The sequence below is a fragment of the Theobroma cacao genome, chromosome 10 (genome assembly GCF_000208745.1).
Source record: "Theobroma cacao cultivar B97-61/B2 chromosome 10, Criollo_cocoa_genome_V2, whole genome shotgun sequence".
Lineage (NCBI taxonomy): Eukaryota > Viridiplantae > Streptophyta > Magnoliopsida > Malvales > Malvaceae > Theobroma > Theobroma cacao.
The window spans coordinates 1027281-1045360 of NC_030859.1; the positions used below are offsets into that span (position 1 = coordinate 1027281).

General features: G+C 35.6%; 4 protein-coding genes across 4 annotated transcripts; 3 read left to right on the forward strand and 1 right to left on the reverse strand.

The window, feature by feature from the left end:
- LOC18585896 (probable LRR receptor-like serine/threonine-protein kinase At3g47570) lies at window positions 2991-6995 on the forward strand. The gene is made up of 3 exons (XM_018128678.1): window positions 2991-5814; window positions 6039-6446; window positions 6616-6995. Exons 1-3 carry the CDS (start codon window positions 3087-3089, stop codon window positions 6630-6632), a joined length of 3153 nt encoding a protein of 1050 aa, XP_017984167.1. The 5' UTR covers window positions 2991-3086; the 3' UTR covers window positions 6633-6995.
- Window positions 8810-9258, forward strand: LOC18585897. Its single transcript, XM_007008966.2, has one exon. The coding sequence runs from the start codon at window positions 8875-8877 to the stop codon at window positions 9118-9120; it is 246 nt and encodes an 81-aa protein (XP_007009028.2). The 5' UTR covers window positions 8810-8874; the 3' UTR covers window positions 9121-9258.
- On the reverse strand, window positions 10134-11767 carry LOC18585898. Its single transcript, XM_018128995.1, has 2 exons — window positions 11147-11767; window positions 10134-11077 (listed from the first exon to the last, which is right to left on the reverse strand). Exons 1-2 carry the CDS (start codon window positions 11628-11630, stop codon window positions 10266-10268), a joined length of 1296 nt encoding a protein of 431 aa, XP_017984484.1. The 5' UTR covers window positions 11631-11767; the 3' UTR covers window positions 10134-10265.
- On the forward strand, window positions 14619-18080 carry LOC108663579 (probable LRR receptor-like serine/threonine-protein kinase At3g47570). The gene is made up of 3 exons (XM_018128748.1): window positions 14619-17316; window positions 17438-17836; window positions 18042-18080. Exons 1-3 carry the CDS (start codon window positions 14619-14621, stop codon window positions 18047-18049), a joined length of 3105 nt encoding a protein of 1034 aa, XP_017984237.1. The 3' UTR covers window positions 18050-18080.

Genomic DNA, 18080 nt, shown 5'->3' on the forward strand with positions numbered 1-18080 from the left:
TCAGATGCGAAAACATGTTTATGGGTATGGGACATTTAACAGCCTTGGCGGTCTCAGTGGGATATCTTGACGAAGGTACCCGCGAGAATGATTTTGGCAGGGGCCAAGTTTAAGAAATTCATAAGCCGGGAAATTTTGATGAAAAGAAATTGTTTGGTATAGATTGAAATGAATTTTGCATTATGAACATTATTGAGATATAACGTTTTTATATTGTCTCCATCTACTCAATTTTAGATGCTTTTGATGTTAATTGTTTACTCACTGGGATTATGTAATCATAATCTCACCCCTCTTCCTAGCCATTTTTCAGGCTCAGGACAATTTGTTGATAGTTGATTAAGACGAGAATTAATCTCGGAGTTGCATCCTAGAAAATAAGGGTTCGTAGCCCTACATCTTCTTAGTCAGTTAGGGGCCCACGTGTCACTGTAAAAATAATTTTATTCTGTAGTTATTTGATTTAAAGTATGTATAAATATATTTTGCTTTTACATCATGTTTTTGAACAGTTTCGATATTTTCGAAGAAAAATGACAAAAATGCCCCTGTAAGTCAGAAAGTAATATTTTATTGTTTTGATTTGAAAATGACTTATAATTTCTTGAAATGTGAGATTTAAAATAACTGTCGCTCACCGGAGAGATGCGGAAGCTGATGCTAAGCCTTGCAGGGTTTCGATCGACATTCGGGGTAATGAGTGCCTATCGGGATGTCGCGGCGGTTGTCACGGGCTCGATGAGAGTTTCAGATCATGACAAGGTAAGTGACTGGTATCCATTCGGTGTTTTCACACCCTAAAAATTAGCCTCAATCTGAAATTGTATATGAGATATAATATTTTGTCCTATGATTTATTAAAATCGGGTTGAGTATGCAAAATGTATATGTATATGAGTTTATATATTGGATTTAGAATGTGGTTTATGCAAACGTGATTTCTGATTTTGAAATTTGTTCATGGCTTTGTATAATGTATGCATATATGTTTTCGTGAATATAAACATAAATATTTAGTCTGAAATGAATATGCTTTTGAAGTGTATGAGATATGCTTGAGAAATTTTATATACTGTTTTATAAACTTTGGATAATCTAAAAATATATATTTTTGTTTTGTCTCCTAGTATGGCTATACTCTGACCCTACCAATGAGGGTTAAATGTTGGCCATGTCGACATGTATTCTGTGATTAGAGATCGATCTCCCAACTGCACCATCAGTTACAGAATAGTAGTATCTGTGATATCTGTTTAGTGCAGCCAATGGTTGCTTCTTCTGACCCGTGCCACCAAGGTTAATTGTGGTTCTATTTTTGATTTGTGCCACAGGGGTTAAGTGTGGTCGTAGCATGTTACGGGAGACCATTAAAATTTAAATATTGTGAATACATATTATTCTGTTATTTGAATGTGAAAATTTTGAAGTATATGATTCTGAATAAGATTACCCAATATGTTGTCTTGGCATTTATAAATGACATTTTGGCCTAAATGTTTTAAGTATGCTTAATCCGGTTGAATGGATGTTAGTTACTTACTGAGCTGTTGGACTCATCTCTTCCTTCAATTTTTTTTTTCAGGTTGTGATTTGGTCAACCACGTGGAAATTTCGGGGATTGATGTTTAATTTAGTATTATTTAAATTTTTTAAGATTTATTTAAATATTATGAACATCGAACTATCTTAATTAGTGTTTAAACTTTTATCTTGACATAGTAGTTTTATGGTTTTGAAGATTTAATTATGAATATTGTTGAATTATGATATTTGAGATTTTTATCGACAGATTTAGTTTTATGAATCAGTATATTCTTCAAGTATAAATAGTCTCTTTTAATAATTGGTATAAGATATATGTTTTGGAGCCTTACATGTCTGTGGGAATATATCTTACAGGTATGCGACGTCTGTCATGTCTCGAGTTTGGGGTGTGACACAACATATATATCTTAGTTTTTTATTTGATTTGTCAAATTATGTTATGAATTTAAGCTCTGCAGCCATTTCTCTTTTATCTGTGAAAAAATGAGTTCTTTATTCATTAAAAAAAAAAAGCGAAAAAGAAGAAGAAAATACATGCAAAAAGAAGGAATCTGCTAAGTTTTAGAAGCAGGGGTTAGAACAGCGCATCAAGAAGCAATAAAAGAGCTACTTATCTTTGTTCCTCATTGCTTGAGAGTGGCTTTCAAAAGTATCTTGTTCAATTTCCACAATGAAATTACAAGGCAACTTACCGTTATTTTCTCGTTTTTAATTTAGCATACAGTGGGGGGTTGTCCATTATTGTGACCCTGCTGAGAAAATCCTCCACAGAATCCAACTTTTCCTCTTTAACGTGTCTGAAGGTTCGAACAATTCAAGTAGGACATTACTCTAGACACATGTTGAATGAGTCAATCTTTTTCTTAATCTTGTTCTGCACATAAGCTGATTCTTCCATTTAAATTCCTGGTTCTCAATTATATAGACAGTTATATAGGTAATTTGTCTGATAAAGTTGCTCCATCTCCAACTTCTCTGTAGGTTGGTGCAGAGAATTCCTTTCAAAGCCTAAATATAGTTTTTACTGCTTATTCATTCATTTCAATATAGGTGGCAGGTAAAGTTTTACATCCATATCTAAATACTTCATTAAGTAATAAGCAAATAATGAAAAAGGAAAATCCTTCCAAAGGTTAATGAAAGAGATATTAAGATGTAATCAGCAGCAGATTGATCAAATGCAGGATGAATCTTCATCAGCGGACCCAAATAGATGATAGTAATTAAATTGGCCAGGGACCATGCATGCTAGTCCTACAACTTCAGCTCTGACTTGAAATTTGCTGGACGTAATGCAAGGGGCAATGACCAACAGCCCTCAATCCTAGCTCTACCTAACAATGCTAAATGGTTTTCCTTCGCTGGCCACATGACTAAGTCAAGTATTTAGCGTGTCCAAAACTTTACTGACGAGAGGAGATTGACCCAGATAAAATCAGAGTTCCGAAAGTCCTGCATTCCACTCAGTTCTCGTCGGTGAACGAAGCACTCTCAACTCAAGCACAAAACTAATCTCAGTTCAGAAACTTATATCTGGCTTGATGATGAATCTATCAAGCAAGCATTTGGAACTGTCCAGCTCTCTTTTCCTTGTTTACCTTCCCGTTATTTTCCTTGCTTTCTTTAACCTGCAAGGTCCTAACTTGCTTGGTTCAGCAGCCCCTGTGGTTACCGGAAATGAGACAGATCTACGAGCTTTACTTGAGTTCAAGGCAAAGATACTCAATGATCACTTCCGGGTTATGCGCTCTTGGAACAATACTATCCACTTCTGCCAGTGGTATGGTGTTACATGCGGTCACAGACATCAAAGAGTCACCATGTTGGACTTGGGATCCCTAAAGCTCGTGGGCTCTATATCACCATTTATTGGCAATTTGAGCTTTCTTAGGGTGTTAAATCTTGAAAACAATAGTTTCAATCAAGCAATCCCTCAAGAAATTGGTCGCTTGCGAAGATTGCTTGCATTAGTTCTGCGAAACAACAGCTTAAGTGGTGTGATTCCTTCCAATTTGTCTAGTTGTTCTCGGCTTGTATCAGTTACTTTTGGAGGCAACCTGCTAACTGGAGAAATACCAGGTGTGCTTGGTCTCTTGTCAAATCTAATACAATTTAGTTTTGCCAGAAATAATTTAAGAGGAGATATCCCATCTTCCTTGGGTAATTTATCCTCTCTGCAGTATATTGCTCTATATGACAATAGATTGAGTGGGGTTATACCTGAATCTCTTGGCAAATTGACAAATATTGCAGTTTTTGCTGTGAGTAGCAATGAAATTCCCGGTGTCATCCCGGCCTCATTTTTCAATCTCTCCAGTATTATAACTCTTAGTATGAACACAAACCAGATACAAGGAAGTCTTCCGTCGAACATAGGAATCACTATGCCACAGATTGAAACCTTTTCTGTCGCGGAAAATCAATTTACTGGACCATTCCCCTTTTCAATATCCAATGCCTCAAATCTTGTATATCTTAATGTTGGGGCAAACAATTTTAATGGACCCTTGCCTTCATTTGAAAAGCTGGATAAACTATCACGATTTGTTATCGGTGTCAACCTTCTTGGAAGTAGGACAGCAACTGACCTGAACTTTGTCTGCACATTAAACAATGCTTCCAAACTGGAGTGGCTAGAAATACTAGAAAACAACTTTGGAGGGAAATTACCGGAGTGCATAGGTAATTTATCTAGCAATCTCGTAACTTTAAATATGGAAGGCAATAGAATATTGGGAAGAATTCCAGCTGGGATTGAAAATCTCGTCAACTTGGAGATACTAGCGGCATCATACAATCAATTATCAGGTTCTATTCCCCCTGGTATTGGGAGGCTTCAAAAGCTAAAGATATTTTTTGCAGCTCACAATTCTCTTACTGGGGCTATTCCCCCTTTTTTTGGAAATTTGACAATGTTAATCAAATTTGTTTTAGCTGATAACAATCTTCATGGCAACATTCCTTCAAGTCTAGCGAAGTGCGAAAATTTGATTGCATTGGATCTTTCTAATAACAGCCTAAGTGGTTCTATACCCCCTGGAGTAATTGGGCTCTCATCCTTGTCCATTGCCCTAGACTTATCTTCAAACTATTTAACTGGTGTACTTCCTATGGAAGTAGAAAATCTGAAAAATCTAGGTGAATTGCGTGTTTCTCAAAATAAGTTATCAGGTGTGCTTCCAAACAATCTTGGTGGCTGTGTAAGACTGGAGAGCTTGTTCCTGGATGGCAATTTGTTCCATGGTCCCATTCCATCATCTTTGAGTTCATTGAAAGGTCTTACAACGTTAGATATATCTGGCAATTATCTTTCGGGTGAGATTCCAGAATTTTTTGTTAGCTTTGGATCATTAAAATATTTAAATCTTTCCTTCAATGATTTCGAGGGTATGGTACCAATTGAAGGAGTCTTTAAAGATGCAAGTGCTGCATTCGTTGAGGGAAACAATAAGCTTTGTGGAGGCATCCCTGAGTTACACTTGCCCAAATGTAACTTGAAAGCATCCAACGGAAGATCGAGCAATTCTCTTAAATTAAAAATTTCGATTGTTTTCGCAATTTTAGGAGTGACATCGGTATTCTCTTTTCTTCTCATTTGGTGGTTTAGAAGTAGAAAAGAGAAGCCAACAGCAGCAACTTGTGCAGAAAATTCACTTTTAAACTTATCATACCAAATCCTCGTAAGGGCTACTAATGGATTCTCCTCGGCGAATCTGGTTGGTTCAGGTAGCTTTGGTTTTGTATACAGAGGAATTCTTGATGAGAGTGGAGTAGTTATTGCCGTTAAGGTACTAAATCTTCTATGTCATGGAGCTTCTAGAAGTTTCATGGCTGAATGTGAGGCGTTGAAGAACATCAGACATCGAAATCTTGTCAAGATCTTAACAGCAGTTTCAGGTATCGATTATCAAGGGAATGATTTTAAAGCATTAATCTATGAGTTCATGCAAAATGGGAGCTTGGAGGATTGGCTGCATCCATCCGTTGCCATGAATGAGGCAGACGAGTCAGCTAAAAGGTTGACATTTTTTCAGAGATTGAATGTTGCCGTTGATGTTGGTTGTGCATTGGAGTATCTTCATCATTATTATGAAACACAAATTGTTCACTGTGACCTCAAACCAAGCAATATTCTACTTGATGATGAAATGGTTAGCCACGTGGGTGACTTTGGGCTAGCAAAATTCATTACATCAGACATGCAAAATAACGCGTCAAGCCTGTCAAGCTCGCTGGGGTTAAGAGGAACAATTGGTTATGCACCACCAGGTAAGTAGACTACTGCACACTTTACTATCATATCTATAGTCTATAATTAAATACCAAATTTGATGTAGATCCATAGTTTTCTTTCAATATGATAAATGTAGAAGGCATTCTTTCACAATCAATATGTTATTTAATTTAACATGTTAAGAGCTTTGATGTGAGAAAGTCATTTGCATCTATTTCAAAATTGTTGCTCTTAATTATTTGTGACAAATGAATTGCAGAATACGGATTGGGAAGTGTTGTGACAACATATGGTGATGTGTATAGTTATGGCATTCTTTTGTTGGAGATGTTTACCGGGAAGAAGCCCACTGATGAAATGTTTAAACAGAATTTGAACCTTCATAACTTTGTTAAAACAGCTTTGTCAAATCAAGTGGTTGTTGAGATTACAGATCCAGCTCTTCTTCAAGAAAGTTTCCGAGGAGAAACAATGACCAACAATACTCGCAATCAGAGCAACCAAAGAGATAATTATAAGCTTCTTCAGTGCTTAAATTCAATATTTGAAATCGGAGTTGCCTGTTCTGTTGATTTGCCAACTGAACGATTGCATATGACTGATGTTGTAGCAAAGCTTTGTTCTATAAGGGACAAGCTACTTCCGACTCGACCATTAAGAGCAACAGGTACACGAATACTGTTACAATCCAAGTAGCAATAGCATATAATTCAATATAATTTTTTTTTAAAAAAATTTTTGCATCCTTTGCAAATCTTAAACCCATGATATGTCCTTATCTAAGTGCTATTTTAATTTGAATCCTGATAGTTTTTAAGGTTAAATATTTCCTTCAGCTGCTGGTGCTAGTTGATAGTCTACTGCCTTGTGAAGTTGCTGCACTTTTGATTGGTATTGCATTTACAACAAAACTTCCGGTGCACTCTGTCCTCCGAACTGGCAAAAAGAGAAGATAATTATTACCTCTGCATAAGAAGTAACCATTTTCCTTGTTTTCTGAAGGATCAACTCTGGAAATTGTTGGATTTAGTTGCAAGTTCTAGTGTTTGTGCCTATCATTTCTTGAATAAAGTTCTTTTTCCTTGTGTTTAACTTTCCGCAATGGAAGATTATATATGTAATGTTTTCTGAGAAACCATTCCTTTGTATTCTGAGAAACCAAATCTGCAAGAACGTTGGATTTCAAGTTCTCATGTTGTGTCTACCATTTCAAGAATAAAATTCCACCTCTATTGCTTATTGTTCGCTGAATGAAATACTTTTTCTTGTGTTGAAAATTCAGCAATTGGGGAGTCTTGGCAGTATCAACTACGTTAATTCCAGTCTCATCCTGTGTTTCTTGTGTTCCTACTCGTTCAAGTGGAATGACCCTTGGAAATTAAAAAACGTTTGTTCAATATCCTTTCTTCCACAAACTAAGCAATCAAAACTATTAACCCTGCTGCCAATATCCTCCATGACAGCCAACTTTGTCTTCAGCGTTGACTTCAAGGCCTCCTTTTCTGGCATGTTAGAATCTCTACCAAACCACAATCTCATCCTATAGAAAGTGGTCGAGCGTGGAAACCGTGTTCAAGCTAACTCAATCTTTCTTCGTCGACTCATGATTCCATTTGTCACTTTTGACTTCTTTATTAATATTGGCTGACAAGTAATCATAATGGTTTTAATACACAAAATTGACAATACATATAATTCACTATAAACCCATGACCTGTCCTTGTTTAAGTGCTATTTTAATTTGAACCAACATGTTTTAAGGTTAAATGTTTCCTTCAACTACAGGTATTAGGTGATAGTCTATTGGCTTGTGAAGTTGCTGCGCTTTTGATTGGAATTTGCATAAACAACAAAACTTCCTGGTCCACCTCACCATAAGAAGTAACCATTCCCTTGTTTTTCTAAAGGATCAACTCTGGAAGAATGTTGAATTTCGTTGCAAGTTCTAGTTGTACTTATCATTTTCTTGAATAAAATATTTTTCTTTGTGTTTAACTTTCTTTGATTGAGGATTATATTATGTTTAAATTTATGTTGTAAATTCAGCTATGTTAATTCTAGAAAAATGAATGATAGGAAGCCTCTAGCTTATAGTCATTACTCGAGATGACCTTCCTAAAGTTGATTAATAAGCTAGTTGATAACTTCATGTCATGCATATGTGTCTCCCATTTCATGAATAAAATTTCAATTCTAATATTTAAATGTTTCATGAATGAAATACTTTTTCATGTGATTAAGGCTGAGGTTAAGGTAGGGAGGTCTAATTTTAATTTTGGGATTAATAAATTTTATGAAGCTTTTAACTTAATCTGCTAAATTCCATTTATAATCTTCAACATTTTATTTCGATCTTATTTTAATTTTTAAGTTATAAATTGTTCTACTTGAACCTTTAATTTTATAAAATAATTTTATTTTTTTAATTAAATTATTTTATTAAAATCAACATAACGATCATATTGTGAATTACATGATGCGTCGACATATGACCTTTACTTATAAATTTTTTTTCGATTTTTAAGAAAATAACGTAACAAAAAATCAAAACAAAATCACTTAAGAAGTCAAATGAAACAATTTTGAAATCAAGAATTAAAATAAAATCAGATATATTAAAATAACAATAATAAAAATATCTACATTAGATTGAGAGTATTTTAATCAAAGTCACTCCACCTCTTCTAAAATTGAACATGTTGATAATAGTATACGAAAAAATTGTTCTTCAACTTCTTGCTCTCCTTCTCTAATCGAAAAATTACTCGTTCAAAAGCAAATTAAAAGGAAGAAAAAGTGAAGTGTTGCCTAGCTAGAAGGACAAGTCATCGTGGTGGTTCACCAAAGACGCTGCCAAGTAACAACGTTGCATGAGGCACACGTAGAAGCATTATCTGGCAGAACCTCGTCAGGCATCCGTGGGTTTGATACCACCTGGCCCGCCTCGCCGCTTACAACTGTACGTGTCTGGAATTCAAGTCTACTCAGAAACAAGGAAAACCCCTTTTCCAACTATAAAAAGCCGACTGCTTGTTGGTATGTTTGTGGGACTGTCTCAAACTAGCTAGAACAAGGTAGAAAGTGAAGTAATAATAATGTCCGGGGCACGGGGAGCATTGCCGAAGGAGACGAAGACGGCGACGATATACGAATCAGTGGAAGGAGGGAAGAATAGGACCAAGATGGACCTACGTGCCAGGGAAGACCAGGGTGGCATTCAGGTTGATAAGCTGGAAGAAAAGGTGGAAGATCCTATTGGCGACGCTGGCCCTATCTTTGGCTCTGCCAAAGATGATAACAACAACAACAACCAAGACTTGGGCGTCACCGGCACAGCCTAGCTAACCTACTGCTGTGCTACTCGTCTCATCTCTTGTTTAGTTTCCCCTTGCGTTTGTCATCCTTTTTTCTTTACATGTATGATACAAGATGTAATAATATGTATACGCCTATGGAATAACACAAATTTTGCACCGAAAGATATGACCGACAGTTTCAACTTCTTTGCGGTGGAGCTAACAAGTTAGAAGCTCATATATAGAAATATAAAGTTTAAAACACTAATATGTTAAATTCAATTAACAATAAAAAGATTCATGATAGAAATATGAAATTAAATATAAAATTATAATACATAAAATATTAATAATTAAAAACGATATATAAGATTAATAATTTTTTCTTATATAATTAGAATTATTTAAAAATTATATATTTAAGATAATTTTTTTAATTAAATATAAAACATAAAATATATAAAAAATATATTTAAATTATTTTTTATATAATCAAGATTAATAAAAAAAATGATACATTGATAAAATTTTAAGCAATAATATAACAATATAATTTATATTTAAAAATTATATAATAATTTATTTATTTTTAAATATTAAATCATATACGTAACATAAAAAAGAAGATTATGGCAAGTAGAAGGTAGATACCACATATAATATAACAAAAAAGAAAAAAAAGAATATGATTAATGATGTGTAGAAATAAAAAAATTAAAAAAAATTAAAATAATAATATAAATTAAAAAAAATTAAAGATATGTGAAATCATTTTATTATTTTTTATTTATATTAATTATTAAATAAAAATTTATTTTAAAGGGGTAATTAAGAGAATATATAAAAAAATTTAAAAATTTTATATGTTATGAAAAAAGAATTAAAAATTTTGGGCCCATTGCATAAGGAGGCTCCGCCCCTGGGCCATCATCCTCTATTAAAGAAGTAAAAGTAAACAAAAAGGCATAGTAAAAAGAATGGAAGAAAACCTTAACCATATATTTATTTTTGAATCCAATCCAATATTTAGAATTTAATTAACAAATGCATACATTTTCTGGCACATCACACATTTTCACTCATTGAGTTTGGAAAAGACATTTTGAATAATGAAAGTATACATGTCTCATAATTTTATAACTAAGCTGAACACATAAAAACGTACCTAAAGGAAGCTAAGCCTTAATTACTTATTTGGTTTTGGCACTGAAATAAGTCTGAGTAACAGTGAGACTAAGTCCTATTACGGCACCCAAAAACGCAAGAAAACTCCAGTTACTACCGAAATAGTTGGAATAGATCCACATTACCCTAGAGTTGTAGTATCTATGGATGCGATCTGCAACATCATAGTATATTGCCAGATCTGGCACCAAGTCCCTGCTCATTCTACAGAAAAGCTCAGCCACTTCTTCATCACTTCCGAGGTAACTGTGGAGAATACCTGTAAGTCGCAGCTCCTTAACATCTTCTGCTGTGTCAATGAGAGAACCAAGGAAGCATAAGAAACTGGTGATCGCCAAATCATTCTCAAAATCTCGACACATTTCTAAGGCTAGCAAGTTCAAGAACTTGGTAGCTGTTGAGTCATCCACCAGAATGCATGGCATCTTTAGTGTTCCCCGTAAGTTGCAATAGAAGGAAATGTTTTTCAGGTTTTCTGACTCGCTGGGCCTCACACTAATCCCTATTTCTTTAAGATCCTTGATTCTACGAATTGTCTTCACATGCTTTCGGTTGTCTCCCCCTGAGAGAAGCAAATGACCTATCATACTACTGCTGCTCCACTCTCGCTCTCCCGTCAAGTGTTTTGTCCGCAAACGCTCCAGAAGATGAGTGAACTCTTGCTCTTCTTCTTCTTCTTCTGGGTTTTGGCTCTTCCCATCTCGTGTATATGTTATAACGCTGTAACGTATGAATTCTGTGATTGATTTCTCCCACTCTCGGGGTTCTTTGGCTAAGCGAATCAATATCTTGAGGACTTGGTAGGGAAGTTGGTTTTCTAGCAAGAAAAAATCAAGTGCCATAAGTACCACAAGTTCTGCTTTAATGTTCAACTTTTGAAACTCACCTCGTAATAAACCGTAGTGTACGGCATACAACACTGCACTACCGTCCACGAAGAACATCCAAGCTAGCTCATCATCGTCGTAATCTTTTATGTCCTCCGGATTATAACACGTCCTCAGATCCTTTATCTCTTTCTTAATCTCGTTGAATAGAACTGCATCAGTAGTTTCATTCTCTTCTGCGAAGAGAGCTGCCAGTTTAAGCTTGGTGTGCTCTCCCTGCTCAAATTTCGGATTACGATGATGAAAAGGGCCGATGGCAACCCACCTTGGTTCAAAATATTTCTTAAAATCCTCCTTGATATCGATCAGGTATGCTGGAACTCTTTGTATGAACGGTTTGGCTCCTCGACCGCTTTCCTGATCATTTTTGGCTTCCAGCAAGGCTGATTGCAATTTCGCTCTCCTTTCTCTGATGAAATCCGAATGCTCTATCTCAGGCATTGAAGTTCTCACTTCCCACAGAAGCTCCTCGTCGCTGCTCATTGAATCCGACCGGCTTGACGGTTCAAAGCAGGTAATTCAATGACACTTACAGAAAATTTGGAAATAAAAGTAGTGTAATTGAGTTGCCTGAAGAAACAAAAAACGAAGGGATCGAAGAAAAGGTGGGTTAAGTTTCTTTGTTTCTACTTGGCGGATGCTATTCGGGTACGTTAGCCACTGAATTTATGTGCTTTACACTGACTAGATCGAGACAGTAGCTTGACGAATGATCCTCTTTATACTTTATTAAGCATCAAGTTTAGTATATATTCTATCTGCTTTATCTTTTTGACAGAGTTAAGATTTCTTCCGCGGAACAAGTATGAAAAGCATTTTCTTTTATTAATCATCAATCAATGATACAAAATCATGAACCTTACTGCAATCACCATGTACTGAGCAGAAGAAATAATCTCATGCGAATTCATCTGATTTACTGCCATGCAAAAAGGCATTTCAACTCTATCTAGTTCAAAATTTGCAGAAAAATCTGTAAACACAATGTCATCGATCTTTTTTAGAACGTCATCAATTTCATTAAAAGTATACTGATCATTCCATGGCCGAAGCTGCTCATTATGTACCAATAAGAGTGCCATTTTGGGGTCAAGCTCAATAATCAACATTCTTAATTGTCTTAAATTTCACATAATTTTGGATTCTGAATCCCTAATAATCCCAAAAAACAGCCCAACGACATACCCCAAAGCGTTTTCTTCTAATTACTTTGATTCTTTAGTTGTTGCATCGCTCTGTCCTTGTTCTTTTTTTGCTTGGAATGTATACTTTGGTTTACTGAGATGTCAAGTATAGTATCTAGACCATACTCTCATCCCCTTTCTTTCTTTCTATAAGAATATGCCATGGTGCCAGCTCTAGCCAATGCTTAAGTAAACAAAAAAAAATCAATAAATTATATCAATATTAATGAAATAAAGAAAGAAACTTCCTTGGATTTTTTGTCAAATATAAATTATACCTACCATTCCATTTTAATTAAATCGGTTCTCCAAATTTAACTTGATTGATTGATAGTGCACCATTGCTATTTCAAAGTGAATTAACATTCAAAATTTAACATTACATGGTTCTACTCGTTTCGTACATTAAGAGATGTCTTGATGCTTGAAAAATTTTCAACGAAAATTTTCTTTTTCAAAATAAAAATTTAGAGGCACACAACAAGTTGATATAATATAGTTATAATTTTAAACCATATAGAATTGCCAATAATTTAGCCAAATCCATGGAACTTTACTTAATTATATGATAAACGTGATTGACTTTCTACTAACACATAATTCTCTATTTAGCCATCATTTTCCCAATTATATATGATTAAATATATTCGGGGGGTCCATAAACTTTGAATTCCTTAGAACTATGAGTTCAATTAGATATTTAATGCTTAATGAGATAGAATTAGAAACTTAAATAGATATGAAGATATATAATAATGAGATTAACAAAAATGAGATAAATAAGAGAAAAAAATCCATAAATAATTGTTAATTATTTCTTTGAGGGGATTAATATAGAATTTGTTACTATGTTATGGTTCAATATTCAATTTTTTCGTTGTGTTTCAATTTTATTGAATTGTTCATTATATTTTTAATTTCGTCAATATTTGATAAAAAATAACAGAATTGAAATAGTAGATAATATTCTGTTAATATAATGTCCAATTTCAATTGTTCAGAAATCAATGAAATTAAATATTGATGAAATCAATGAAATTCAACATCTTAGAGGATATTCTATTAATGTCATGTCAAATTTTATTGTCAAAAAATTAATGAAATTCAAAGATATCTAGACAAAATCAATGATATTGAAGTACAAATCAAAATTCAACATCAAAATTCATTTGCCAAGCTTTGTTTTATCAAAGGCAAGCTTCATCTAACTTGCTCAAAGTCGACATCAGACTGGTATAGGTTCTGATACAATTTGTAACGACTCAAATCCAACTATTAGCTCAGTAGTTTTTTGGACTTAAACCACGTGACCTTAAAAAATTTAAATTCAAGTTGCTAGTAGTGGTGGACTTGGATTATTATATAAGTATTTACAATCACGTTCACATCAGATGTGAGATGTTGGGTATCATAAAATAGGTGATGACTATCAGTTTATGCTGAAGTAAATATGATGGATTAGAGATTTACTTGTGTTTTCCCATCATGTCATGCAGGAACCTACGGTCATGCAAAGTGCCATACTGATGATTTTGCTTACAAGCACCTAGCTCTGAGAAAAGAACATAAATATGGAGTACTACCCTGTATCATGTATAAATACCTTTTTGTTGTGCATCATTTCACAATTTCTGTTATAATATAATTGTAGATTATAACTTTTTTCATTAGAAGATATTTTGAGGGGAAAAAGAGCAAGAAAATGGAGAATCCAACTGGTCAGAGTAAACCCAAAGACAAAGAGACCTATCTTCTTCATTTCCCATTGCCATTTGCCATGGCCAAGTCTACAAAGGTCCCTTAAAAGACTTCCAATTAATCATGGACAATGAAAGTTTTCTTTTTCTTCTTTTTTTTTTTTAAGTTTATTCTTTTAGGAGAGTAGATATAAATACTATTTACAATCAGAAAAAATAAATATAATCAAATCAAACAAGTTTTTATAAGTACGGAGTTATAAAGAAATTTCATATGAAGGATCTTGTCATATGTTAAAACCAAGGCCGCCCCTTTTTTTCTTTATTTGACTGGCCTAGCCTAGGAATTTGATTTTCTAGCCTAATAAATATGACTTTTAGGTGTCAAAGAGACTAGAACCCTATGACCATTTTTCCTCACCTGGGACACGGCAGCATTTCTGTCAACGAGCTTCTTCTTGTTCGTTAACTTTATAAATTGGGGTAGCCATTGATTAATTTGTACAATGAATCAACCCTATAAATATGTAACAAAGCAATAGAGAAAGTCACCAAAAAGAATTGCAGAAAGGCAAGTTTTGATGTGTGCAATGGCGTTCCCTTTTGTTTACTGCCAATTAGCTGGTTTCTACTTTAGCATCGTGTTGTTGCATGCAACAATTGCCGCAGCTGCCCCTGCCAATTTTGTGATTAGAACCAATCCTGGAAACGAGACAGATCGTATTGCACTGCTAGCTTTCAAGCAAAAAATTTCACAGGATCCTGACGGAGTGATGAGCTCGTGGAATCTGTCTAAAGATTTCTGCGAGTGGGAAGGAATCACATGCAGTCGCAGGCATAGGAGAGTGACCATGCTAAACCTGAGGTCAAGAAGATTGGTTGGTTCCCTCTCACCTTACATTGGCAACCTCAGCTTCCTTAGGGAGATCAGGCTCGAAAACAACACCCTCCATGGTGAAATTCCTGAGGAAGTTGGTCGTCTGTTCAGGTTGCGCTTTCTATATCTGGGCAACAACTCCTTGGTTGGCCAAATTCCTGTCAACTTGTCCCATTGTTCCAAGCTCTCATTTTTACATTTGGGATGGAACAAGCTCGTAGGGAAATTTCCATTGGAGTTTGCCTCCTTGTCAAATCTCAAAGAACTAGCTATACACTTTAACCATTTGACTGGAGGCATACCACCTTTTCTTGCAAACATTTCCTCTCTAGAAGCTCTATCAGCTTCTTATAATGCTTTTGGAGGGAACATCCCAGATTCATTGGGTCAACTAAGGTACTTAACATCTCTAGGACTCGGTGGAAATAACATCTCTGGCACAATACCTCCTTCCCTGTACAATCTTTCTTCTCTTGCTATTTTTTCTCTGTCTGAGAATCGACTTCGTGGAAGGCTTCCATCAAACTTGGGCCTCACTCTTCCTAATCTTAGAAGGTTTCAAATATCTGTCAATTTCTTTAGCGGATCAATTCCTGTCTCGTTATCCAATGCTTCAAAACTTGAATTTATTGAAATGGTTGGGAACAACTTATCTGGGAAATTATCAGTTGATTTTGGTGGCATGCAACAGCTTTCTTATCTGAATTTAGGTAGAAATGATCTAGGAAGTGGAGAACCTGATGAAATGAGATTTATCGATTCTTTGGCCAATTGCAGCAATTTGCAAGATTTGGATTTATCTGTAAACCGATTTCAAGGCGTATTGCCTCACTCGTTTGGTAATCTCTCCACTCAACTTCTACGTTTGCTCCTTGATTCAAATCAGTTATATGGAACCATCCCTTCAGGGGTAGGTAATTTGGTTAACTTATATTTGTTCGCAATAGGATGGAACCAGTTTACAGGCAAAATCCCTGCAGAAATTGGGAAACTTCATAACTTACAATGGATGGATCTTCACAGAAACAAACTTTCAGAGGAAATTCCTCCCACCTTAGGAAACCTGTCATCACTGCTAGAGCTGCATCTGCTAAATAACAATCTACAAGGAACCATCCCTACTAGTCTAGGAAAGTTAAGAAACTTGGCAGCATTAGATCTTTCCCGAAATGACTTATGGGGGACCATACCTGAAACACTTTTTCATAAAACACCTCGCATGATCTCACTAAATCTATCTCAAAACCATTTGGTTGGAAAAATACCGCCAAGCATTGCCGATATGAAGAATCTAATGAGACTGGATGTATCTAGGAACAACTTGTCTGGTGAAATTCCTCTTGAACTCAGCAATTGTGGTAACCTTGAAATTCTACACATGGAGGGAAACTTCTTTCAAGGATCCATTCCTCCCGCACTGAGTTCCTTAGAAGCTATCCGACAGGTGGATCTTGCTCGTAACAACTTATCGGGGAAAATTCCTAAATTCCTGGAATCACTTGCCTTGAGATATCTAAACTTATCCTTCAATGATTTTGAGGGTGAGGTACCAGTGAAGGGAGTTTTCACCAATGCAAGTGCAATGTCAGTAGTTGGTAATACAAGACTCTGTGGGGGCATACATGAATTGCAGCTGCCCAAATGCAACATCAACAATAGTTCCAAGAAACAAAAGGATTCCCTCGCATTTAAGGTAATAATCTCAATATCATGTGCCTTCATGGGAATAGCCATGGTGGCCTTTCTGATGTTTTGTTGGTTCAAAAGGAGAAGAGAGAAACAATCTCCTAGTCCCATGCTGCGTAAAACACTTCTTAAGTTGTCATATGAAAAGCTTCTTAAAGCTACTGATGGATTTTCTTCGACAAACTTGATTGGTCTTGGCAGCTTTGGCTCTGTGTATAAGGGAGTTCTTGATCAGGATGGATTGACTATAGCAGTCAAAGTACTTAACCTTCAGCGTCAAGGAGCCTCCAAGAGTTTCATGGCTGAGTGCAAAGCCTTGACAAAGATCCGACATAGAAATCTTGTCAAGATCATAACTTCTTGCTCAAGCGTTGATTTCCAAGGTAATGATTTCAAAGCTCTAATTTATGAGTTCATGCCTAATGGGAGCCTGGAAAACTGGTTGCATCCTGCTTCAGAAGGACAACAAGCTGAAATTCCTTATCTTAGTCTTCGTCAGAGAATAGAAATTGGGATCGATGTGGCAAGTGCGTTAGATTATCTCCATCACCATTGCCAACAGCCAATCCTCCATTGTGATCTAAAGCCGAGCAATATTCTTCTGGACAGCAACATGACTGCTCATGTTGGTGATTTCGGCCTTGCGAAGTTTCTTCAGGAGCACTCAAATCCAACTCAAAGCAGCTCACTTGGAATTCGAGGAACAATTGGATATGCTGCCCCCGGTAATCACAACATACAGACCAAAAGTTTCCCTTAAATATAAGCATGCCTTCCACATTTGCAGCATCGATACTTCACTTTATTCTAATTCGTCATTTTCATGTGAAATTCTGTTAACCGCAGAGTACGGTCTAGGAAGTGAGGTTTCAGCAGATGGAGATGTCTACAGCTATGGAATTCTACTACTTGAGATGATGACAGGGAAAAAGCCAACAGATGAAATGTTTGATGGAGGCCTAAACCTTCATAAATTTGCTAGGATGGCCTTGGCAAACCAGGTGATGGACATTGTGGACCCAACACTGCTAAATAATGGTGGAGAATTGGCAGCAGAAAACAACAGACTGAGACATTCAAATTCTGATAGAATAAAGGAATGTCTAATTTCTGTCATCAGGATTGGAGTGGCATGTTCGATGGAATCACCACAAGAACGTATGGAGATTAGTAATGCTGTTTCTGAGTTGCAAATGGTTAAAAAAGCACTTGTTGGACCTCCGACTAGACCCTACATACAAACAGGTAAGGAGAAAGAATTGTTCAAACTTTAAATTAAACCAATCCTTTGTTTATGTATCTAGTTAGTCTCCCTGTGATACATCTCCCTGTGACTTAATACATCTAGAGTAGAACTTGATTCTCCTGAAACTGCAATCTATCATGAGAAATGCTACATAAACTTGTCACATTTTGTTCACATTCCTTACTTATCTGTTATGAATTGCAGGGGGATGATCTCCAAAGCCAGAGGCAGTAAACAACAATA

Excerpts from the sequence above, each read along its gene's own strand:
- LOC18585896 (XM_018128678.1), top strand. The coding sequence starts at position 3,087 with ATGATGAATCTATCAAGCAAGCATTTGGAACTGTCCAGCTCTCTTTTC. Across the intron at positions 5,815-6,038 it reads AATTGGTTATGCACCACCAG|AATACGGATTGGGAAGTGTT; the intron begins GTAAGTAGACTA and ends AATGAATTGCAG.
- LOC18585897 (XM_007008966.2), top strand. The coding sequence starts at position 8,875 with ATGTCCGGGGCACGGGGAGCATTGCCGAAGGAGACGAAGACGGCGACG.
- LOC18585898 (XM_018128995.1), bottom strand. The coding sequence starts at position 11,630 with ATGAGCAGCGACGAGGAGCTTCTGTGGGAAGTGAGAACTTCAATGCCT. Across the intron at positions 11,078-11,146 it reads ACACTACGGTTTATTACGAG|AAAACCAACTTCCCTACCAA; the intron begins GTGAGTTTCAAA and ends TTTTCTTGCTAG.
- LOC108663579 (XM_018128748.1), top strand. The coding sequence starts at position 14,619 with ATGGCGTTCCCTTTTGTTTACTGCCAATTAGCTGGTTTCTACTTTAGC. Across the intron at positions 17,317-17,437 it reads AATTGGATATGCTGCCCCCG|AGTACGGTCTAGGAAGTGAG; the intron begins GTAATCACAACA and ends TGTTAACCGCAG.